Genomic DNA, 26,303 nt, shown 5'->3' with positions numbered 1-26,303 from the left:
ATGGATTGCAATCTGTGAGACAGAAAGGATTGAAACAGTAGAGGGCCTTCAAGAATATGCCTGACTCCAGGATGCACTTAAGTGATATGATAAACTGAACTGAACGCTGTTGAAAGACAGAGCAGGATCAGGGTGGCAGCAGCAGTTTATGTATTGTGTACAGACCAAAAACCCAACTAAGAGGGGTTAAGAAGGTGGTGGAATTCGAAGTAGATGGAGAGATGTGATTGACCAATTTGGCAGGATAGTTAGTGAAGATGAAAAATAGGTCTGAAATTGGTTAAAACTTTAGGGTCAGCAGACAATACTTTCTTGAGGAGGGAAAGGACCGTGGCATGTTTCCAGTAGGTGGGGTAGAAAACAGATACTGGAGAAAGATTGAAGAGAGTAGTGAGAGCTGAGCAGATAGATTCTTAGCCAACGGTTAAGATGTAATGAAGGCTGGATCATTGGGAGAGTCAGATTCAATGGAGAGCATAGTTTTGATGACTTTCTCTTTCTTTATTTGTATGAAAGAGAGGAAATCCCTGAAGTGGTACTGGAACTTATTGGAGTCATGATGATGGTGTCTTCTAAATTAAAATTAAAATTACCCAGTGAGATGAAGTGTTGATACTAAGTACAAAAAAAGAAATAAGTTCCAGAAATTTGGAGTTTACATTTTTTATGGAGCCTGGGGTGTGTTGTCAGGCATAGGTAGGATGCCACCCATGGTAGGTTTGTTGATGGCACTAATTCTAAAGATGAGGTACGCTATCCAATCTTAGGCATCTCTGGGGATGATGGTGTAGGTTAAGGTGGATCAAAACATTTATGCCGCCTCAACAATCAGCTTGTGCTTTCAGTCATGCTTAGTAATGTAGCATGGCGGGATCGCAGTGCCAATCTAGGGTACAGAAGTGGAATTAAGCCTAGTCTCCCTTAGAAAAAGCATGTTGGCTGCCAGGGAATAAAGCAAGTATTAATGTAAAGGCAATGAAGATTAGCCATGGAAGTGGGAGGTTCCTTTTTTGGGGGAGAAGGGGCATGGGTGTGGGAGGCAGGATCAATGAAAATGGTAGAAGCTGAAGGTGCCTTCCACTGTGGTAGGGGAGGCGGCCTTGCATTTGTGGGCAGGGGGGACCAAGTTAGAGCTTAAGCTGTCAGTGGAATAACTGAGTGCTACCTGCAACTGGAGCATTGAAGAGCCAGGGTTTAGGTGCTGATCATGCCCTGGCATAGATGGGCTTGACTATGGTGTGCCTTTGGTTCACACACAGGGCATCTGCATTGCTGGCACAATTTTAAGGTCCTAGGAAAAAGTAAGTCGTAGCTTCAGGAGAAATAAGGAGGGGGAAGTAGGCACTGATGACCTGCCTCACCCAAAGAGCAAGGAAGTGGACAGGCAACAAAACAGGGCAAATTAAAACGACACTGCCCAATAAAAAGAGATAAAATAAAGAAATGTACATAAAAGTAAAAGGAGGCCAGGGAACCACGTTAAAAGCATGCAAGGAAATACAATGTAAACAGAATTAAAAACCAAGATGAAACAAGAGCAGGTCCGAAAAGACCAGGCAATTAGCCGGGGGACTAAGGCTCAGACGTATAAGGAAAGAAAAAGGCAACCAGCAGCTATGATAAAAGGAACAGGCAATTCAATACTGAATTGCCAACACGCATGAGTAAAAATAAATTGGGAAAAAAAGAAATTCTACAACCAACCTGGCAAAAAGTATGATTGCCAAAGCTTGTGCAAATAACAATGCATAATGGGTAATGAAAATATCACCTCATCTATGATGAAGCGCAACATTTGGAAAGAATATCAAGAACACATGAAAACATACAAAAACACTTCATGACTTAGAAACAACTGTAAAAGGTCAGGGTTCAAACTGTTCTCCACGTTTTTTTAAAGGTGGGGAAATGGAGAAATGAAGATTCACTATTTTTTGTTGTGCCTCAGTGTTCAAAGATATCAGCCGAGTGAGGAGGGGCATCTCATTGAGAGTCCATGGGATACTCTTGAGCTTACAGGTCAGCTGAATATTTTGCGAAACTGATATATTGGTTAGACTCGTTAGGGGATAACATTTCCTTCTTATTTCCGCTAGAACATTTTCTCGATGGAGAAGTTTCAAAATCATTCTACAGGGCTCTGTTTAGCTGCACAAAATAGCTGAAAAATTGATCACTGTCATGGAAGTTAGTATTAGGTTCATCTTTTTTCTCTTTTAAATCCATCTTTCCCCTGTCCTTTTCAGGAGAAGCAGATGAAGTGTAACCCAATATATAATACTGCTTATTCACCGGTCAAAGAGGATAACAGGGTCTGATTCAGGTATTTTCCAATGGTTAACTGAGAAAGGAGAATGTATAATGGACTATAGCAACTCTGGGACAAAGGCCACCACTAGTCTCACTTGAGGTGATATTATGTCATTTTGACGAATTTCCAGATTGAAAAAATCCAGCTTGACTAGATCAGGGTGACAAAATTTCAATATGGAGAATTGTTACAATGCTGATATACCTTTCCATATAAATAGATTGTTTTTGTCGAAATAGAAATACTGGGCCGGGACTGAATACGGGCCAAAAGAAAAACATAACTACAATTCCTAGTGGTACAGGAATCGTAAGAATGAAAGTTTCTAAGAAAAAGAAAGGGGGCCACGGTAGCATTTATGTCTAACATGACCACGTACATAGAATTTGGAGGCTGACCGGGGGCCCGAGCAAGGTTTAGTCCATGGACCCAACAAGGTATCTCTGAAGGCCTGTTTAAAAGGTAATTGAAGCTCAATGGATTTGTGCCCTGGCTGAAGGACTTCCAGAAAACCATTGGTCTTGACCTCTGATGTGGGAAGCCAGAGATCAAGAACTTTGCCCTCCCTGTACATCACTATACCGTAAGAAGCAGTCTCCTCAGTGGCAGAACTAGGGGGTGAGATGGGCCTTGACTAAGAGGAGGTATCAAGGCCACTAGCCTCTTGCACGTCATCATACCAATTCTCCTCATGACATGGCTGGTTAATCTCCTCACCCACATCATAGTTATTGTCCGATTCCGTGCAGAATAGGGAATGCAGGGTATGCGTTTGTCTTTGTGGCTGCAGATTAAGGGAAGGAAGTGGGCCTGCACAGTGGCTGAGCATGGCCTTGATTGAGTCCAGACCGGCATGACTGTGTCAGAGAGGACAATCAGAGCCTCGTCTTCTGGCATCAACTGAGTCGCATCAGCATTGAATTATCGGGAACTGGTGTGGACTGTGGCACTGAAGGTAGTGTCGGGACTGGAGCCAAGGGCTGCACCGGTGTCAGTTCAGAGGGTTCAGATGGCGCGGAAGGTGAACTCACCGTCAGGTATCTAGGTGGAGAACCTCTAGGCTCTGTGGGGCTCGTAGGCACACCAGATGGAGTCAGCAAGGATCCAAAGAGTCTGAGCATGGCCTCTCAGAACTCTTCGATCAGCTTAGGAGTGGTGGATGGCCCTGGAAACTCAGGTTGTGCCAAAATAATTTGCAGAATCGGCTCCGAAGTTGAATACATTTGTCTGGGAGATTGAGCAGTATGGTGCTGCCACCATGCCTTCTCAGGGGGAGTGTGAGTGGCGGGGAAGGAGATCATGTATTATTTGTTCGACTTAACCAACAACTTTTAGTGAGATGAAGACCGATTTCTGGAATGACTCCTGTGCCTTCTAGGTTATGAACGGGACCAGGGCCGATCTTTCGACTTGGCTGCAGAGTCTTCTGGAGCTTTGCGATGTTTGTTTCACAGTGTCGTATGGCCTTTGGCTTCATCGACGCACAGTCACTGCAGACCCTAGGGTCATGGCTCAACCCCAGGCACCACAGACAAATATCATGAGGATCGGTCACAGACATTTACAACAAAAAAGTTAAAGGTGGCTGGGCAGCATACAACGTCTCCAACCAAGTACTAGTAAATGATTCAAAATTAAAGACCTATATCAAACAATATTGCTCAAATAAACATGAGCTCAGGGAGGGGCAATTCCACCACAAAACACCTCAATTGTACAAAGTTCAACCATAATAAACAAATCCCTGAGCGCTCTAAGCGAGTCAAAAGCACAAAGTATAGTTACATCTTCTTTCGTTTTATACACAGGGTTCATAGGATCATGTACACAGTCCACAAATTCAACACAGCTCTAGCCGACAACATGTGTTTCGTCAGAGTATACATTTTCTAATCCACTTTCTCGGGGCAGTTCCTATTATCAAAAATTAAGGTATCACATCTTCAAACCAATACACACACCCACAGTCATAAATTAAAGTGTTCAAATCTCATTCTCAATCTCAATCTCATTCACCACCAAGGTATGTACCGAAGAGCAAAGGGAGACTTTTTCACATCTGTCCACACTGAGGAAGTTGATGGAAAATGTATCCAACTTAACCAATTTCCCAGAGTGCTCAGGGATTATTTGTTTTGTCACAGACATTTTTTTGCGACACACCTTATAGGGATGTCTTTTTGGAAGCTGCCAAGTCCCTGCACACTGAAAAATAATTTTGAGCGAGGTAAGGTCTCAAAGGTATGGGAAGGAGCTCCCGATTCACATCTGGTAGTGAGGAAAGAAAGGAATTGGCGTTAGCAGCATGGGAGTGGCAGTTATATAGGCTCCGAAACGTTATTTACGGAGTGGATCAGGGCCACTGTGGAGCATCACAGTGTCACCTACCAGCTCGCAGAGGCACTGCTGAAATGTTTCCAGATCTAGTCTGACGCCCGGGCAAATTCAAAAAGTTAGAAATCTGTGGATAAAAGTCTCCATCAAAATATTTAAATATAGAGGCCTGCTAAAGCATTTTATAGCTATTAACCACCACAGTGCCAAGACCAACAAGAACATGCTCACGTTCATAGCACGCTTCAGCATTCGCCTTCCTTTAGAATGCAGAAGGGTGTAGTACTGTCTGCACTTCTTTGTCTTTAGTCGAATATAGTGCTCTGGCTGCAGATGTGATGAAAGCCAACTAAGATGGTGTGCTTGTCAGACAGGCAGGAGTGCCAGTCTTGATGCATATGTAGATGATGCACTTGGCATTGAAGGTACTGTGGGGTGACAACGGGAGCATGCGCGGTGCCATTAGCAAGGGATGAAGTTTTCATATCTCTTCAGGTCCTTGATGCTCTGTGCTATGACTTATAGGAGTCTCTTAAGGAGGAAGCAGAGTGGAGTCAGTGTGGTTGCAGAGATTAGCAGCGAGTTACCACAAAATCATGATTTGTGTTCCAAATAGTTGGCAAGTGCACGTCAACAAAAAGCTGCACATATAGGCCAGGCAATTAAGTGCAGTGCAGGGTTTCGAGACTGGACTATCCAGTAACTGATAGCAGTGACCTGCCAGGTGGTGGTACAATGCGTCCTCATGAAATAGAACATCGTAATCCACCTCAATTTAGGATGTCTGCAGTCTTAGAAGCTTTGCTAACAATCAAATTGCCACTGCTTTGTTCATCTTTTAGTGTCACATGGACTGATTGATGTCCAAAACTATCCACTTTCAATGGACGGCCTTTGTAAGTCTAGAATGGCCATATTCGACTGAATACTGCTACGATGATCACTGTCATGGAAGTTAGTATTAGGTTCATCTTTTTTCTCTTTTAAATCCATCTTTCCCCTGTCCTTTTCAGGAGAAGCAGATGAAGTGTAACCCAATATATAATACTGCTTATTCACCGGTCAAAGAGGATAACAGGGTCTGATTCAGGTATTTTCCAATGGTTAACTGAGAAAGGAGAATGTATAATGGACTATAGCAACTCTGGGACAAAGGCCACCACTAGTCTCACTTGAGGTGATATTATGTCATTTTGACGAATTTCCAGATTGAAAAAATCCAGCTTGACTAGATCAGGGTGACAAAATTTCAATATGGAGAATTGTTACAATGCTGATATACCTTTCCATATAAATAGATTGTTTTTGTCGAAATAGAAATACTGGGCCGGGACTGAATACGGGCCAAAAGAAAAACATAACTACAATTCCTAGTGGTACAGGAATCGTAAGAATGAAAGTTTCTAAGAAAAAGAAAGGGGGCCACGGTAGCATTTATGTCTAACATGACCACGTACATAGAATTTGGAGGCTGACCGGGGGCCCGAGCAAGGTTTAGTCCATGGACCCAACAAGGTATCTCTGAAGGCCTGTTTAAAAGGTAATTGAAGCTCAATGGATTTGTGCCCTGGCTGAAGGACTTCCAGAAAACCATTGGTCTTGACCTCTGATGTGGGAAGCCAGAGATCAAGAACTTTGCCCTCCCTGTACATCACTATACCTTAAGAAGCAGTCTCCTCAGTGGCAGAACTAGGGGGTGAGATGGGCCTTGACTAAGAGGAGGTATCAAGGCCACTAGCCTCTTGCACGTCATCATACCAATTCTCCTCATGACATGGCTGGTTAATCTCCTCACCCACATCATAGTTATTGTCCGATTCCGTGCAGAATAGGGAATGCAGGGTATGCGTTTGTCTTTGTGGCTGCAGATTAAGGGAAGGAAGTGGGCCTGCACAGTGGCTGAGCATGGCCTTGATTGAGTCCAGACCGGCATGACTGTGTCAGAGAGGACAATCAGAGCCTCGTCTTCTGGCATCAACTGAGTCGCATCAGCATTGAATTATCGGGAACTGGTGTGGACTGTGGCACTGAAGGTAGTGTCGGGACTGGAGCCAAGGGCTGCACCGGTGTCAGTTCAGAGGGTTCAGATGGCGCGGAAGGTGAACTCACCGTCAGGTATCTAGGTGGAGAACCTCTAGGCTCTGTGGGGCTCGTAGGCACACCAGATGGAGTCAGCAAGGATCCAAAGAGTCTGAGCATGGCCTCTCAGAACTCTTCGATCAGCTTAGGAGTGGTGGATGGCCCTGGAAACTCAGGTTGTGCCAAAATAATTTGCAGAATCGGCTCCGAAGTTGAATACATTTGTCTGGGAGATTGAGCAGTATGGTGCTGCCACCATGCCTTCTCAGGGGGAGTGTGAGTGGCGGGGAAGGAGATCATGTATTATTTGTTCGACTTAACCAACAACTTTTAGTGAGATGAAGACCGATTTCTGGAATGACTCCTGTGCCTTCTAGGTTATGAACGGGACCAGGGCCGATCTTTCGACTTGGCTGCAGAGTCTTCTGGAGCTTTGCGATGTTTGTTTCACAGTGTCGTATGGCCTTTGGCTTCATCGACGCACAGTCACTGCAGACCCTAGGGTCATGGCTCAACCCCAGGCACCACAGACAAATATCATGAGGATCGGTCACAGACATTTACAACAAAAAAGTTAAAGGTGGCTGGGCAGCATACAACGTCTCCAACCAAGTACTAGTAAATGATTCAAAATTAAAGACCTATATCAAACAATATTGCTCAAATAAACATGAGCTCAGGGAGGGGCAATTCCACCACAAAACACCTCAATTGTACAAAGTTCAACCATAATAAACAAATCCCTGAGCGCTCTAAGCGAGTCAAAAGCACAAAGTATAGTTACATCTTCTTTCGTTTTATACACAGGGTTCATAGGATCATGTACACAGTCCACAAATTCAACACAGCTCTAGCCGACAACATGTGTTTCGTCAGAGTATACATTTTCTAATCCACTTTCTCGGGGCAGTTCCTATTATCAAAAATTAAGGTATCACATCTTCAAACCAATACACACACCCACAGTCATAAATTAAAGTGTTCAAATCTCATTCTCAATCTCAATCTCATTCACCACCAAGGTATGTACCGAAGAGCAAAGGGAGACTTTTTCACATCTGTCCACACTGAGGAAGTTGATGGAAAATGTATCCAACTTAACCAATTTCCCAGAGTGCTCAGGGATTATTTGTTTTGTCACAGACATTTTTTTGCGACACACCTTATAGGGATGTCTTTTTGGAAGCTGCCAAGTCCCTGCACACTGAAAAATAATTTTGAGCGAGGTAAGGTCTCAAAGGTATGGGAAGGAGCTCCCGATTCACATCTGGTAGTGAGGAAAGAAAGGAATTGAAGTTAGCAGCATGGGAGTGGCAGTTATATAGGCTCCGAAACGTTATTTACGGAGTGGATCAGGGCCACTGTGGAGCATCACAGTGTCACCTACCAGCTCGCAGAGGCACTGCTGAAATGTTTCCAGATCTAGTCTGACGCCCGGGCAAATTCAAAAAGTTAGAAATCTGTGGATAAAAGTCTCCATCAAAATATTTAAATATAGAGGCCTGCTAAAGCATTTTATAGCTATTAACCACCACAGTGCCAAGACCAACAAGAACATGCTCACGTTCATAGCACGCTTCAGCATTCGCCTTCCTTTAGAATGCAGAAGGGTGTAGTACTGTCTGCACTTCTTTGTCTTTAGTCGAATATAGTGCTCTGGCTGCAGATGTGATGAAAGCCAACTAAGATGGTGTGCTTGTCAGACAGGCAGGAGTGCCAGTCTTGATGCATATGTAGATGATGCACTTGGCATTGAAGGTACTGTGGGGTGACAACGGGAGCATGCGCGGTGCCATTAGCAAGGGATGAAGTTTTCATATCTCTTCAGGTCCTTGATGCTCTGTGCTATGACTTATAGGAGTCTCTTAAGGAGGAAGCAGAGTGGAGTCAGTGTGGTTGCAGAGATTAGCAGCGAGTTACCACAAAATCATGATTTGTGTTCCAAATAGTTGGCAAGTGCACGTCAACAAAAAGCTGCACATATAGGCCAGGCAATTAAGTGCAGTGCAGGGTTTCGAGACTGGACTATCCAGTAACTGATAGCAGTGACCTGCCAGGTGGTGGTACAATGCGTCCTCATGAAATAGAACATCGTAATCCACCTCAATTTAGGATGTCTGCAGTCTTAGAAGCTTTGCTAACAATCAAATTGCCACTGCTTTGTTCATCTTTTAGTGTCACATGGACTGATTGATGTCCAAAACTATCCACTTTCAATGGACGGCCTTTGTAAGTCTAGAATGGCCATATTCGACTGAATACTGCTACGATGGTAAGGCAGTAGGCATACCTTGTTCACCCTGGGAGCGAGGCCCAGGTTGGACTCCGCTAGCTTACTTGACGCAGCTATGATCATTGTCCAGGAATAGCAATTAAGAAAAGCAACTACAGGGGCCCAGATCATGTTAAATATCTCCGGATCCATATTTAGATGTTGGAAATAGCCCTTTTTGCAGGTCAACCCCATATTGTTTGCCTTCCTCCTCCACTTTTCTGACCTCTTTTTTGCTGCGCGCTTCACTGCTGATAACCAGTGGTAAAGTACTTGTGCTCTCTCCCCTAAACAATGTAATACTGGCTCATACTTACTTGGCATACTTAATTTACTTATAAGTCCCTAGTAAAGTGCACTAAATGTGACCAGGGCTTGTAAATTAAATGCGATTAGAGGGCCTGCAGCAATGCCCTTGCCACCCACCTAAGTAAGCCAGTGTGTTCAGTTTACACTGCCATTTTGACCTGGCAAAATTAACCTATTGCCAAGACCAAACCTTCCTTTTTTATATGTATATATGTCACCCCTAATGTAGGCCCTACACAACCCAGACGGCAGGGTGCCATGTATCTAAAAGGCAGGATGTGTACTTTTTTTAAACAAGATTTTACATGTGTTGGTAGTGTAAAACTTATATTTGTTTTTCACTACTGCAAGGCCTATACCTCCCATAGGATAACATTGAGATCACCCTATTACATTTTATAAGTATCATTTCCAAATGGGAAGATTATGTGATTCAAGTTTGGTGTCTCTGTAATCCGAATTCAAAATCCAAATTTATGGTGAAGACGGATTTTAAATTACAATTCTGAAAATGCCACTTTTAGAAGGTTTCTTGATTTAGCCATTTGGTACCTGTCACCGGTCTCTGATCACATGACTGAACGTAGGTGCCAGTTGGGCTTTGTGTATTCCTCCTAGACAGCCACACACAATGGGAGCTTAGGTGTGTCTCAATGGACCATCTCAGACAAGATGGGAGGGATGAGCTGGGCACCGCCTCACTTACACCTGAATAGCCTGTGAACCAGTCGCGGCAGGTGCACGAAAGCACAGTGAGGCGGTGGAGCGGGGCAGGTTGTGGGGGGGGGGAGGGGGGGGGGGGAGTCGACAGATGACGGAATAGGTTTGAATTATTTAATTTTATCTATTCCGTCATTTGCTGACTTCACCCCCTCCCACCCAGCCCCAATGCACTTACCTGCATCAGTCGCCGCTGCTGTGACCTGTCCACACACAAAGGGCTGTATACTCCTCCATAGCAAGTCTGGAACCAGGCCAGCAAGGGAGGACATCTGTGCACTTCAAAGGCACGTCTCTAAAGTTTCCTCCACTTCAAAGGCAGATCTGAGTAGAAGTGACCTCAGAAACCACCACTTCAGTATACTTCTGTACTTGTGGATACTCTGCCAGGAAGGAGGACTGTTTTGCTGCTAAATGGCTGTCACTCTGCTGGACTCCTGCCTTGCTGTGCTGATCTGCTGCCTGCTTCCCTTTTGCCTGGGGGAGAAGGACTGGACTTGAATCACTAGACCTCAGTACCCAGAGTGACTCCAAAGGCTAGTTGGCTGGCCTCCTAATCTGAAACTTCTGAGACATAACATGCTTCCAACTCCTAAACCTAGACTCTGCCATCTGTGAGTCTACCCGGCCAAGTGGTGTCGCCTCAGTCCTGAACCCTTGAAAGTGGGCCTAAGGTGCTTGCCAGCGGAACCGACGCATCTGCTTTACTGAATGAAGCAACAGTACCGACACATCACTGCTGTGTGGTTTGGACCCATAGCAAAAGACTTACATCGCCACCACTTCCCGCATTTTGGGATTGAGGCATTGCCTTCAAAACCGCCGCTGTGCGCCGCTTTTCCCAGTAGAGGCCCCTCTCATCCCTTGTTGATGGCAGCCTCAACGAAGATGCCGAAACTACGCATCACAGCTTCATCACTTATCAGAGGGGACACATCGCCTCGGCAGCGCCTTGCATCCATGACACCAAACTTCGCATCGCAAGCCCCGTCAACAAGATTCTCTAAGTCGATGCATCAGGACCTCGCACTGCAGCCTCACCGCATCTCAGAACCAGCGCATTGTCTCAGCTGGGCAACACATTGTCAACACGGATCCAAGCAATGCTCCGAAAAAAGAATGTAAGGTACTTTTTTCAGGGCGCTCCAAAAAATAACTTACGGTACTTTGTTCAGCAGGGCCTGAATTTGTGACTTGGTCCCTATCCAGCACGACCAGATATCCCCAATCACACAATATCCCTGGCTCTGCTAATTAGATTTTTGTCATTTTGCTTTTGTTTTATTTATGAAATTCAGACCTATTTGTCGAACTTGGTGTCGGATCTTTATGTGTGGTGTTTTCACTGTTTGAAGTGATTGACAGATACTTTACACAAAGCCTCCAAATTAAGTCTGACTGCTCTGTGACATGTTACCAGAGAGTTAGCACAGGTTAATTTATGATTTGCCTGCCTCTTACCCTGACTAGGATTGTGGCTGCTGCTTGACCATGGCTCATACCTGAGTCAACCAGTAACCCAATTTCTAACCGTAAGCATCTATACGGTCTAAAGAGAACAAAAAAACAAACATAATTCTGCTCTGCTAGAATGACCTGAGCCAAATTAACCATCTTCAGCTCTACATGGATAGTAAATGGCCAGGATCTTAAAGATCCAGATGTAACAGAGCCCACCATACTTCATTCCCAGAACAAAGAAGTGGAAGTAATATCCCTGCCACTTTCATATGATGGGCCAGCTCTGCTGTTGCCAAAGGGAGGAGGAGCCTCTCAAACACTCCCAGGACACATGTGATGGTAACAATTTGTCATCAGCTGCGATAATGGAGGAGAAGCTCCTTCCTCCTACGCCCCCTGGGTCCCATTTGAGTGGAGTGCTTCTCCCGAGATGGTGCCAGGGAGGATGGTGTGACCCTGGTGAAGTTGACAGACTTTGTAACCTCTGGTAGGCAGGTTTAGTCTTCTCCTGTAACATCTCTGTGTGAATGGAGTCGGAAGCTGCTTTTGAAGGCTTGAAAAAGACGAGGCTTTGATTTAGAAAGACAGAAAAGACTTCACCTGTTGTGAATAAGATTTATCTGGTTGGTTAAAACTTTTTTTTTTTTTACTTCTTATTTAGCAGTTGATTTATGACATTTCCATTATAACGGATCACATTAAATAAACAGGCCACTCGCAGGGAGTGTTAACTCATTTCGAATATTTATTTCAGCTTGTTCTAAAGCTTTGAGAAACTCTTGTTGCTGCAGAGCTATTCCCAGGGCCCCCCCCCCGCTAAGTGTCGCAGACATTTCCAGCCCCCCCCCCCCAGTTTGGTTAGTTAAGCCCGGTATTCCTTCCATAGCCCCCATATTTTCCCGAATTTAAGCAGGCAGCCCCAGGAGCGGTATATTGTCTGCTCCGCCAGCTAGCCCCAATCTAGATCTTCTTACAGTCCTTTAACGCAGAATGCTTGCTTGCCCCCCATAGCCTAGCCAGGTTGCGCTTCGCCACAGCTGCCGCTACCCTGAGCCAGATGCTAACATGGGGGTTGACATTTTTTTTAAAGTAAACATACTTTCACCATCCTCAGAGTTACTTGTACCACTTTTGTTGGGCCAGTAAGTGTGACCTTCTCACAGGAGTGGGATGTCCATGGGGTGGGATAGGGGGCCCTGGATGGCAGAAAGGATGGTCAGTGGTGTGCTCTGTTTCTGAGCCCACAGTTTCACCTTTTTGTTTTTCCTCAGACTGATGAAGTCCAACCTCTCCTTTGAGATATATAAACCTTTGCCCTCCATGCAGACCAGACAGGACAACGTACAGTTGGCAGCACACAAAGCCTTGGCGTGAAAAGTATCTATGTTCATTAACCAGTAGAGATAGTGGTTATGTGAGATAGCTCCAGCAAACACCGAGTGGCAAGATGCACATCGCTTTAAACCATATAGGTGCAAAGCAAGCCACACTAGCTGAAGAAACGGAGGAATTGAAAAAACTAAAAGAAAATGTAAAGAAAAAACTGAGGTGGGATCCAGAGAAGTTCCTAAAGAAGGTATTCTACCCTGTCCAATGGACTTGGAAAAAGGATTTAGAAATGGGGAGGGTGTGCACCTGCAGAGGTCATGGTGGATGTGCCTGCATATGATATACAGGCAAGAGTGTGGTACCTGGTGTGCAAGCTCTACAAAACAGCTATAGAATATCTAGTCCTGCCACTATGAGGCAGCAGTGTCCGATGATTGAAAATTGGAAGTTCTGAATATAAGAATATGCTCAATTACATAATACGGAAAAGCATGTGGAAGATGTTTCTGCAATACGTTGATCAGTGCAAGATCGCATGCAACTGTGGTCATGAGGCATCCTGCAACCCACTTGTCCAAAGTAGTGAACTGGTAAGGGCTGAACCTTGACAGGATAGAACAGATGACCATGGGATCTGAGACGTACCTGGGGTTAGTTCAGCATTAGAGTAAGCAGTCATTACTTAATGCCTTAAAGAGACTTCCTGTGACCCTGGTATGCAATGCAGGTGTCTTACTGGAGCCCGTCTTTATAAGTGTGGTTAAGCAGCAGCAGAGGTCTGTACATGTTTGTTTTAGCTTCGGTCCACGCCTAAAACCCGCCAAGGCGAGAGTGTGGATCTTTGTCATGCTTCACTCTGATTGACGAGTAAACTCCTATTCTGCATTAACGTAACAGCAAGGCTGCTGAGGTCGGTTTCTCGCTTTGAACATTTAACACCCATCTAATGGAATCTTTATGTGTTACCTGTAATTGTCAGTGTCAAATTCTAGTTTGTCATAATGGGATTCAGCCTCTTAATGAAACTGGGTCCATGGCATACATGTACTCTTGACCGGTATGCCAGTAGCAAACAAGCCTAAAAGTGTGGGCCTGGCCAGACCAAAGATATACCACCTGAGCCTGGTATGGAGTGCATTGGGAAGACCAGCACCGGAAGGAAGTCTGGAACCTGCCCCTATCTTATCCAAGAAAAGTGCTAAATCTCACACTGTTCCCATCGCAATGCAAAGCAAACCTTTTGCATCTAGAGATTCCACAAAAAAACGTTATCATACAAAAGCATTGTGCCATGAACAGTACACTCCGTAAAGCACATTATTGTTTTTCTCTACAAATATATAGGTGATAATTGTTGATTTTAGTACTCGGAAGGAATGTAGGATCAGCAGAACCAGCCTTAGAGATAAATAACATTATTTCTTCCACCAAATTCAAAGATCAAGTTTAACAAAAAACAAAATGAGTGATGTTGTACACATAACATTTTGAGTTGTATCATATTAATATGTAAACATTTGTATATTAATTCAACTTACATTAACATTTCTATCCCAGATCTGGATCGTTCCATCCTGACACCCAGCTGCAATGAGCCTGCCATCTCTGCTGTAGGTGCAAGCGGTCGGGATCACTCGTTTCCCCTGCATCGATCTCGGCTTAAAGACATTCGTATGGCTCTTTTCACTGTTTACGTCCCACGTCCTCACAGTACTGTGGAAAAAATCTGCTGTTATTTTCATATAATAAAATACATGTATGACTTATTCCAAGGACACTGTACGGCCTTTATAAGACAATCTTCTGAGAGTATTCGTCTGTTCAACACTGTTGTCCCAAGCCCTTGGTCACCACTGCACTGCTCGATGGATGACAAGATTTCATATTGGCTTTTTACTTTACGGGGGGTGATCGAGAAGTCGAGATTACTACAGGCGGTGACAAAGATTTAGAACTACTAGACTGTGGTACAAAAAGTATATCAATTTATTTGCAACAGCATAAAGTAGAGCACTAAAATTGAACAAAACACAGAAGATCCAATCCAGGAAGGACCGGAGGCTAGGATATAACCCAAACCGCTTTTACAGCATTTATGATGGAAAGAGCTATATTTCACAACAGTGCATAGATCTATAGCAGTGTTCTTGTAGTTCTCAGTCCTTTTTTAGACAGAGGTTGGGGCAGAGGAAGAGGGCGAAAAAGAGGGCCACCCAAAGGAGTTCAATGGCAGGATCAAGAACAATTCCCGTCAGCTCCCAGGGGCAGGAACAGAGGAAAAAAGAATTAGTTGTTAATCTGTCTGACAGACCCTTGAGTCCCTTGGAAGAGGAGGTCCTTGAGAAGGGACTCGGCTATGTCCCCACACCGAGAACTGACAAATTTAGAGACAACTGCGAGATCCATGAATTCCTTAGAAAGATACGTCTTAAGGCATTCTTCCAAGACCAACCTACCATTGAGTCTACGGACACGGGTTTACGCAATCCATCTAGGTTCACCCCTACTAACAACATGGTCCCCCCGGAAGTTCTCACATTTGAAAAAGCTGTCCTTCGTGACTTGGGTACTATCCCTGTCAGAGGGTCTTTCCATAACATGTCTAATGCGGAGTTATCTGCAGCGAAAGCTTTAGCTCGTGACAATAGCATTACTATCAAACAGGCTGACAAGGGAGGGGCGACGGTGATACAGAATACCATTGATTATGACCAAGAGTGTAGACGACAACTGGACAACACGAAATACTACACCCCCATCACCGTTGATCCCACACCAAGACTCACCACTAAGATCGCGACCATCACTTTCGAAGCTGAGAGTAATGGCTGGATCAGCAGAAAGGAAGCTGAATTCCTCAATACTAAGGAACCCAAGACCCCATATTTTTACACTCTGCCCAAGATACATAAGGGCACTACACCTATCCCAGGGCGCCCCATTGTATCGGGTATAGGTTCACTTTTGGAACCTCTCTCGAGGTTTGTTGATCATTTCTTGCAACCCTTGGTCAAAAAAACTCCCTCCTATATCCGTGATACCACGGATATCTTGCAAGTAATAGAGGAGACACACGACACAAACAATATTGACCTACTGGTTACGTTGGACGTGGAGGCATTGTATACTAATATCCCCCAACGTGCCACCTTGGTGGCAATCGAAAGTGCCCTTATGAAAGAGGAATGGATATCACCTACCCCCATCCCCTTTGTGATGGAGTGCGCCACATTGGCCTTAACTGAAATTTTTTTTGAGTATGATAAACAGTTGTTCCACCAATCACAGGGCACATCGATGGGTAGTACCTTTGCCCCTAGTGTGGCCTGTATTTACATGGCCACCTTTGAGGAGGAAGTCATCAGGCACCCCAATAATCCCTACATCGATAATCTAACCTTATGGAGGCGCTTCATCGATGACATTTTAATCTTCTGGAAGGGGGACCGGCAGACATGTCTTTCATTCTGCGACTGGATCAATGCCCAGAATCCATTCCTGAAATTCACACACACTATCTCTGACTCCAATGTACCCTTCCTGGACCTCATGGTGACACTAGGGGGCACAGGCCTGGGCACCACGCTTTACAAAAAGCCCACTGACAGGAATAGTTTACTCCTATACAGTAGCCATCATCCTAAGGCCCTTAAGGATAATTTACCCTTTGGGCAATTCCTCCGTCTTAGGAGGAACTGTACTACCACCAACGACTACCTAACTGAAGCTGACCAGTTGAGCTCTAACCTTAGACAGAGAGGCTACCCAGAGCGCCAGGTAAAAAACTCAATGAAGAGGGCCCGTAATAATCCAAGAGAAATCCTCCTACAACCAAATAGTAAGGAAAAACCAGAGACTTTGACCTGTGTTACATCCTTTACCCCTAATTCCACTGCCATTAAGGGTATAATCAAGAAGCACTGGGGCATCCTTACTGCGGGCGACCTTAATATCCCACCCCCCCGCTTTGCCTTCAAACGCACCCAAAATCTAAAGGATATCCTCATTAATACGAGACCTAGACAAACCTTCCACCATGATCAAAGCACCCTCTGGGGTCTCCCCCCAGTGAGAGGCCATTATCCCTGTGGGTCTTGTGCTGTATGCCACCAAACTGCGGTAATAAAAGAGGTGGTCCTTTCTGACTCCTTTACCTGGAGGTTACAACGTCACACTAATTGTAACACCACACAGTGCATCTACTTAATAACCTGCCCATGTGAACAGAGGTATGTGGGCATGACCATGCGACCAGCAAAGACGCGCATAACAGAGCACAAAAGTAATGTGAGATGCCAGAGAATTACCACGAAACTCTACACCCACTGCAAGGAGAATAACCATACACCTGACTCCCTTAGATGGTTAATCCTTGAGGCACACCCCAGGATCACACAAAGAGCCCTCTTTAAGATTGAGCAGCGATGGGTGCACCGCCTGAGGACAGACCTAGAAGGCCTTAATGACCAGATTCCATGGGCAGCACTCATGGACAGTTAATACAGACTCTGGTGTTATTCACAAATCTTTATTGTTATTTACTTTTGAGGGTCACCTACTCCAAGATGGCTGCCATAAATTCTTACTACCACCCAGAAGCGGCACTATACACCAACTATTGATTAGATATTTCCCTGTTCAGTATTCCAGGGTTAATCATCATTTCTCAACCTATATTAACTCTATTCGAGCTGTTACCACACCGCTGTTCATAGGGTTACGATATCTCCAGTAGGCTTAGACAACGTCCCAAGATGGCCGCTGCATTCGACACTCTGCCTCACGGCTCCGACTACACACACTCACGGAACAGACTTCCGGGTATTCGACCCGCCCCCCTGCAGGATTATCCAACAGGTATATCTGACTCGGCACCATGCCGAACACTAGTATTCCCGGGTTACATGGCGCGAGGGTAGGTTGATAGCCCAGTCCGGCAACGACCTTGAAGTAAGTGTACCATTGTTACAACTACGCGCCCTGCAGCGAGTGATGGGTCAGGTGAGTGGTGTGTATGCTTTTCTACAACTGATGGGAGGCTGAATGATGGTTCGTATTCCCGCCGCTGAATTAGCTTACTGTGATTTAGACGCGGTGTTGTAAGTGCTTTCCTGTTGACGGGTTCTGGGACCAACAGTTGTCAGTATGCCTTAAGAGATCCACATCTATCGGCCCGCTAGCGCACTATGCTCGATACTCGGTGGGAGCTGTTGGCTACCCATGGTTTCCACCGATCACCGTTTCTTGGCAAACCATGCGGGCCTCAGACTCAAAACGTGGAGCGAGCGACTCTAAGATGGGACCCTTGGTGGGTGATCACGCATCCTTGACTGGCCGATACCTTGGACGAATTGGCATTTATGACCTCTGTGGCTTCTTCTTCCCTTTTCAGTCTACATTGTGGGGCTAGTCTACCATCAGATTATCCCTTCTGTTTTTGGATTCGCATCACCCCAACTCATGTGACGGGATCGCACATGAGGGTTTTAGTTTGAACTTGCTAACGATACTTGTCGGGCTGGTAATTGGTTATCATATACCGTTTTTTGTTTCTTACTAGGACACCAGAGTCTTGGTGTCCCGGTGGCGCCACGACCACGGATAGGAGCAGGGTATTACACCATAATAGGTGAGTGTCCAACTACTCCACAACTTTTAAAAGATGCTGTCAGTCACTTCACACTTCCGTATAGGAAGCACGACACTTCCAGTCTTCTGTTTTTAATTGATCTTAATTTCACTTGCTGTAGGAGTTTTCCTACTCACTGTATAGGGGTTGTTGACACTTGGTGACAAAGCCTGTTAACTTGTGACACTTAATCGAGGGGGTATCACTATTATGTGAGATCAACCTATACAGTACTTTCCTTTGTTTGCTACCTTTTGCCTAGGGATGCCTTTCTTAAAACTTTGCTTTCTTTTTAGGTTCCCCTAGGCATATGGCGAGACCGCTTTCCATATAACAGGTGGCAGGTAACAACTGTACTTACCACATTGTATAGATCTTAGACAGCTATATAGGTCCTGAGGAATTGCCACGGATCAATAGGACCCCTAGGCAAGAAACATGTCGACCAGCACAGAGGAGCTTAGCCAAGCTGAATCATAACATCAGCTAGCTGCTACTCTGTTTTCATTTTTAGTCAGGTGGAGAGCCACTCTTAATAAAACTTGATTTCTGGACTCTCCAACTTGTTTTAACCCACATACCTGCACTCATATCTACACCACTAGGTTCCTCTCACACACACTGCATCATACGGCCAGGAACTAAAGATCTCCGCCAAAGAGCCCCTTTTAGGGTGCCCGTCGGGCATTGCAGCGCCGGCCCGACGAGGAGCAGGTCCATATGATGAAGCATGACACCTAGCTTGCTGGGTGTGTGAGGACCCTAGTTCCGAATAGAGGTATTCCTCTGTCTTACGGTCTCCTCTCTTCACTTACACTCCCCCTTTCTTTTTGAGGAACTGCATACTCTTTTCTTATCATAACAGTTCTCAGCTGTTGCCACACAACTTCTGGACTTTGTCCTTTTTAATGGATTTTTTTTTTTTTTTTTTACAGATGCCAGTCAAACCATACGTGGCAGCCAGAATGCAACAATGGAGTATGCTCTCTGTTTCGCTGGGGTGCTGGATGCAGGCGGGGAGAGCTCACTAGGTTTCAGCCCAAAAAGGAGACACTGTCTAAAGTGTCACAAAGCACACAAATGTATTCAACATTTGAACCCTGCTATCCAGAAAGTAAACAGGGATTTCTACCTACATAAAAGGTGTTAGTTTTAGAGGGCATAAGCACTGTTCTGAAGTCAGAATACCGCTGTATGGTCAACAGGGTCACCACCAGGATTCGGCTGGTTGGTGATTTGGGTTGGTATTGCGCACAGATCACAGGGAGGCAAGTCATAGCTCCAGCCGATCTTCAAAGTCAATGATCAACCAGAGGGACTACTATCACTGGGAAGGCAGGCATACAAAGCGGGGATCCTTGCGGTATCAAGCCTAGGGGTCTGTATCTCTCAATTGATTAGTAACAGTTGAAAGGTTTGGCTGGCAGAGGCACCAAAGGGACCAGGAGCTAACACTGGTTCGAAATAGGAACTTGGGAACTGGGACTTAGGGTCGCTACTATTTGGCCTTCATCATTAGGAGAATGTCCCTTTCCTGAAAACTCAGTTCTAAACCTGCAGTTTATGTTTACCAATAATCTAGATTGCTCAGTGCAGATTACAAAATTATCATCTCCATGTTTTCTACTTCTGCGTGTTTTGAGGAAAACGGTTATGCCAGCCAGAGTTAAGATGAATTTACTGCATCATGTTTTGGTCTCTTGATCTCTCTGACCTACAGTGGTTACCAAATGAAAGACAAACCAAATTTAAAGCACTCTGTCTGTCATGAAGCTAGCTGTGGGATGACCCCAGCTTTTATTAAATATCTGATCACAGTTCATGTACCGATGCGGAATTTGTGCTGAGCCACAGCCCCGTCTACTGCCTCCTACAAGGATTTGTAAGCTCTACCCAGGAGGACAACCATCCTCCTACATAGCTTGCTTAATGCGGAACTCTCTAACTCCTCATTGGAACTTTAGCAGTAATCATCTGGTTTTCATAAAACGCTCAAAACTCATTTGTTTGTTGTGTAACTTAATTTAGGAATAGAAGTTTTAATGCCAGGATGTCTTGTTGGCAATTACGTATTCCATAAAAATATTTAACATATCTTTTATAGTTTTTTTTTTTTTTTTTAAAGGAGTTTTATATAAAGCGAACTTGACCCGGTATCGCGCACCAGTTGCGTTACATGAGGACACATTCATTTTTGTTAGGCACGGGGAGATTAAGTGATTTGCCCAGAATCACAGGATGTTCAGTGTCATTGCCGAGACTCGAACCCGGTCCCCCAGATTCGAAGTCAACCGCCCTAGCCGTTAGGCCAACTCCTCTCCCCTAGTTGAACAAAAATAAGCTTATGCAATTCAGTGTAACGTTTCACTCCAATTAAAAAAAAATTTTTTTTAGGCCTTGATGATATAGTAAAGATTCCCTGTTTCTTTGAAAACCATGTTCCAGACTATAGCGTGAATATACTGTGTACCATATGGGAAACCAGCACATGTGCCATTAATTCTTTCCTCATTTGTTCTTGCTTGCGCATTTCCCACTGTTTGATCATGCAAGTTTTTTTTTTTTTTCCTTTTGTGTGGGTTCAGCAATGCAGGGGGGAAAAAGTCTGTACTGTGCTGGTGAGGAAAACCCCACAGCAGCTGAAGGAGAAATTACTATGTAGTAATAGACACTACAAAGTCAAAGGACTTTGGAAAGCTGGAGTGATGGTTAATTTTCTTTTTTTTTTTTATTCTGAGCAAATGATTTAACAATAAAAAACATGCTTGCATTTAAACATAGTTACCATAGGCTAGCAATAAACATTTTAAAACTAAAAGAAAATTAACCACAGCAGACAATTTTAATAAACCAGTACAGGTGCTTTCTAGCAGGCAAGTGTGCTTACAACAGGTGTAGAAGCTGTTTTAGTTTAAAAAAACATTATGGTACATTAGGATTAATGGTGCAAAGAAAACGTACTACTGACTTGGAATTACTGCAATCTGAAGAGCTAGGGCCCCTGTTCAGAAAGATTTTCTACATTTGCGGCAAAAGTGCCTCTATTTATGCGTGCCAGAAACTTACAAAGGGATTTCTTAATGCAATAAATGGATATTATTACTGCACATTTCTCTACCATGAAAATACCACAAAAAGGTGTGGAAGCGAGAATTTTAAAATATGCGCCGGCGGTTCGTCCATAGGAGCGAAGCAGCGCCGCTCCACCCACTGCTGCTCAAAAAGCTGGAATAAAATAAAATAGCAATAAAAGGATTTTAAATAAAATGGTAATAAGAGGATTTTTTTGCACGCTTTCTGCCGAGTGACCAGGGCGAGGCCAGTGCGTAATTGCTGCTGAATGGCAGAAATGACAGGTGGCCCCTTCAGTTTGAAGGACGCAGGTCGGTTTGGCCGGATACCTTGCTATGGCCAAACCAACATGTGCAATTCAAGCTCTCCGGATGGAGAGCAGTCAATGGCCTCCAGGGCCTTTCAGAGCGTTGAGGCAGCCAGCTCCAGCCAATCCAGCACGAGAGCAGCATCTGGAGTTGATCTGTGGAAGCTGTGGGACCTAGCGCTCAGAGGAGTCTGGAGCTGGGGATTGAACGTGCTGCAGGCCAGTTCCAAAGTCGGCAGCTCTGGCTGTAAGGTCACATCCTGCATGGAGGGATAGATGCAGGCAGAAGGCACATGAAACCTCTGCTCATTATGGGCTCGAGGTTCCAACAGGACCTTGAGCATATGCTTGAGGCTACAGCGTGGCTCAAGCTTTCAGTGGCTTGCCCACTACTACATAAATGTATATATTTGTGTAGTGTTCAAGCCACACAATATTTTTAGTAGTGGTTGGTGACCGACAAAAATGGTGGTAGTGACATAAAATACAATAAAAGCACATACAAATAAACATTTAAAAATGACAAAAGAAAAGCAACTTACCTTAGCCTGCAGCACTTAGCCTTTGGTGGCCTGTTGGGGCAGCCTCCTGTACTCCCGGTTGGTGGATCGAAGATTGGGGGGGGGTTGCAGTTCTTGCTGGGGCTAGGGTTTTTGTCCATTTAGGTGCAGTCTTCCTTAATGCTTTGCCTGGAATTATTGGTCATCGGGTGGAGGTTGCTGGCTCACTGGAGTCAGCTTCCTCGGTCCCGGAGAAGGTTGGTCTACTTCAGAGTTCCAGCGCAATCCTTGTTGGCTCTGACAGCGCAGCTGCTGTGGATCGGTTGTGGTCGCTGGATCAACTGGCTTCGAGTGGGGTTTCTGGTTCTTGTGCCGGTGTCTCCTGCTCCAGCTGGTCGTCTGGTTTCTCTTGCGCTCTCTCTCTCTCTCTCTCTCTTTGGTCACCGGGTGCCCTCGTCCTTCTGGTCTGCCTGCAGAGGTCAGCTTCGCCCCCCTTGGTTCTGGGGTGCTGGCTGGTACTGGGGCTTCTCGTGTGGTTTTCTCTCAGTCTTCTCTGGTCATGGGGTGGTGGCGATGGCCGCATGCATTTCCTGGTTGGGTCTGGTGGGGGCTTGGCTGGAGTCTGGGCATGTCCTGGGGTTCTGGTCTCTTCAGGTCTCTCACTCGTCTTCGGACTGGTGGGCGTTGTGGATGGTGGCGCTGGCACTAGCGCATTTCTGGCTTCCCTGCTGGGGTGGTTGGTGCCAAAACTGATGGACTCTCTGGTGGGTGACTCCTTTATCCTCTCCCAGGGCAGTGCCCAGTCCACGGCTCTGTACTTTTTTTCTGCTGGACTTCTTTTTCAAGGCACTGGGTTGAGTTCTTTCCCTGTGTACTTTGTACATTTGGGGGTGTCAATTGCATAGAGAGTTCGATTGAGCTTGGAGCGCCTGCCCTCCTACATTTCTCCCTGGTCCGGTGCCTGTTCGTTGAACTTCTCTGTGGTGGCTTCTCTGGACTCTGCCTTATTGTGGGCCATTTGGTCTGCAGGACATTGTCCTCTGGCTTGACCTGTGGTTGGTTTGTCGGGTCTTCGGCCTCTGGTTCTGGGGTTTGTCTTTTGTCTTTTCTCCCATTTCAGTTGCTCACTTTTCTGGTGTGGATCCTCCCCTGGAGGGGCTGGGGCTCGGTCTGGGGTGGGATACTCCTGAGGTTCCGTCTCAGTTTTCTTTCCAGCTTCTCCTTTGGGAAAGTTGTGTTTGCCAGCTTGGCGGTTGTTGTGTTTGCCAGCTTGGCGGTTGTTCAGTGTGCCTTGGCTGGTCCCGGTGCTCCAGTGCTGTTGGCATTGTCTTGACGGTCCTTGTGGTACTTCTGTTCTGCACTATTGGGCCTGTCTTTGGCCGGCCTTTTTTGTCTGGGTGTGTGGAACCCTTGGTTGTTCCTGCTGTGGCCAGTCTATTTCTGGTTGTGCAGTGTTTGCGGCATGGTGCTTCCCTGGATCTGTCGGTCTTTCCTTGGGGTTCCTTGGGTGGTGTTTCTGGTATTTCATGGTTCTTGGCGTTTTTATTGGGGCTGGTGCCTTCATGTTTTTTTCTGGGCTGTTGCCCTGGTTTCCCGGAGCAGTGCGTTCTTTCCCTGTGGTTGGTCTTTGCTTGGCAGTTAGAGGCTTGGCTTGGTCCTCCTTTTGTGCCCCTTATGTTCGCTTTGTGTGCCACATGGGGACCCACTGGGACGGGGCTGTCTTTCTTCGGAATCTTTTTGTGGCTGTTTGCGTTCTTGGTCTTGTTGGCTGATGGGGGATGAGTGTTGTTTCACCCCTTGGTGTTCGGGGCCTTCTGCGCTCTGGGTGGGTCTGCGGTGGCTGTCTTCTTGTGGCACTCAGTGATGGAGTTTGGCCTGCGTCTTGGTCCTCTCCTTCCTCATTTGGGGCATCTCTTTCGGGTTGCTGAGTTGGTGTCGTGACTGTTAGGCCAAGTGTAGCGTGAAAAGACCACTAACCTGCAAAGGCGGCCAGCAGGGACGATGTCGTGTTGATATACCCAATTATTCCCCTGGAAACAACCTTCACCTAGATATCGTAATCTCGAGGTGTGAAGCTGCAACCCGGGGGACAAAAGGAAAAAGAAAGGAGAGGACACTGGGGAAGTTGTAGAGGGATTTGGAACTGTTGCCGTGTAGTGGGAAGGCAAGGTCCCTTCTTGGGTTGGCTGCAGTGGGAGAAAATTAACAGAGGCAATTTGATCAGGGGGACCGTAGTAGGAATACTGACATGCACTATACACCCCCGTTTTCCCCCTCTTTCCCTGGGTTCGCTCCTTACTGTGGTTCACAGGTATAACCTCCAGAGTACCCTCGGAAAACACGTCAGGAACACAACCAGGATGTGGATGATGCAAAGGCCCTCTGTCTAGACACCACGGTAGGCGTGTTAACGTCAACGCCCACACTGGCACTTCAGGAATATGCCACCAAGGTAAATAGCAGACAGCAGTCCGGCACTGGCCTTGCCGGTAATTCAGAATAGGCCAAGAAACCAATGTAACAAGGAAGCAAGCAGCCAACGATAATGGTTCAGCGGAAGGGGAATTAAATGATGCAACAAAAAGAGCACAGACAGAGTGGGGGTCGCTTCCACTCACTGACCTAAATACCTGAAACGAGCTCCGAGGCTCGCTCTACGGGTTCGCAGCAAAGTCTCGAACTTCCGAGGACGAAGGTGTCACAAAAACGAATCGGGGCTTGAAAGGAGTAAGCGCGCAACTGATCCGCGGGGAATACCATCCGCAACGCGCTTACTCTCGAACTCCAGGAAATACAAATATCGGAACGTTTATCAAGCCCCGCTTCTTGGAAGAGGCGGGTCTTTTGTTATGCGCGGAAGATTAGCGTGCGGCTAGTCCCGCACGTCGTTGCCCCTTGGCCTTCTGGGCTTTGTAGTCTGCTGGGCGCCGGACTCGGGCGTAGTTCTCGAGGATCGCGACAGTTGGTTCCTCTGGTTTCTGTGTTGGGTCACAAGATTTTGTCCTCTCTGTTGGTATAGAGATTGTTCAATGTAGGCTCTTGGCGCTCTTGTTTTGTTGGGTGTTTCTGACTCAGTTGTCCATTTTCAGGTTGGCTTGCTATGTACTCATTGGTCAAGAAGGAAGGCGAGGGAGGGACGGGAGGTAAAGCGTCCATGTCTTATCGATAATGGTATTACTCCTAGTACTTCGGGCTGGACTGTTCTCATGAGGCACAGGGTCAAGACTGATTTGCATATAGCTGTGTCTGAACTGGGGTGGCGAAGTGCGCTAAAGAACGATGATGTATTCAACCCAGATCTGTGACTTGGGGTGAGTGTCTGAAAAGTTTCAGCGTTCCGTCCATCATCTCCTTGTGTTTGTTTTGTTCGCCCTAAGTTAGCAGGGTGTGCCCAGACGTGGGTCCCTTGCTCCCCTTGCCACTGTATTCAAGCTAGCCTGGCTGATGAGAGCTGTTAGCCTGAAACCGTTCCCAGGATGCTTGTTTCAGGTCTAGGGAAGACATGGCTTGGCAGTTCAGGCTGGACTGTTCCCATGAGGCACAGGGTCAAGACTGATTTGCATATAGCTGTGTCTGAACTGGGGTGGCGAAATGAGCTAAAGAACGATGAGGGATTCAACCCAGATCTGTGACTGGGGGTGAGTGTCTGAAAAGTTTCAGCGCTCCGTCAATCATCTCCTTGTGTTTGCTTTGTTCGCCCTAAGTTGGCAGGGTATGGCCAGACGTGGTTCCCTTGCTCACTTTGCCACTGGAATCAAGCTAGCCTGGCTGATGAGTGTTGTTAGCCCGAAGAACAAGTTACTTACCTTCGGTAACGATATATCTGTAATAAACATAGGTTAGTTATAGATTCCTTACCTAAGAATCACCCGGATCCGGAAAGTTTTTCGTCAGCAGTACGCCTGCGCATCAGAAGGTGGCGTTGTCGACTCCGCGTTCATCGTCGGCGTCGTGGTCGCCGGTATGACGTCGCCGTCCTC

General features: G+C 45.9%; 1 protein-coding gene across 1 annotated transcript in view; it reads right to left on the bottom strand.

The window, feature by feature from the left end:
• Positions 1-26,303, bottom strand: part of WDR70 (WD repeat domain 70) — a 1,822,964-nt gene that overhangs the window by 905,138 nt on the left and 891,523 nt on the right. The window contains exon 9 of the mRNA XM_085631103.1: positions 14,354-14,528. Coding sequence (XP_085487229.1) covers positions 14,354-14,528 — 175 coding nt within the window. The remainder of the gene's footprint in view (positions 1-14,353; positions 14,529-26,303) is intronic.

Source organism: Triturus cristatus, chromosome 2_1 (genome assembly GCF_964204655.1).
Source record: "Triturus cristatus chromosome 2_1, aTriCri1.1, whole genome shotgun sequence".
Lineage (NCBI taxonomy): Eukaryota > Metazoa > Chordata > Amphibia > Caudata > Salamandridae > Triturus > Triturus cristatus.
Note: the sequence above shows the minus strand (reverse complement) of the source record. Positions and strands in the feature narration are given on the sequence as shown.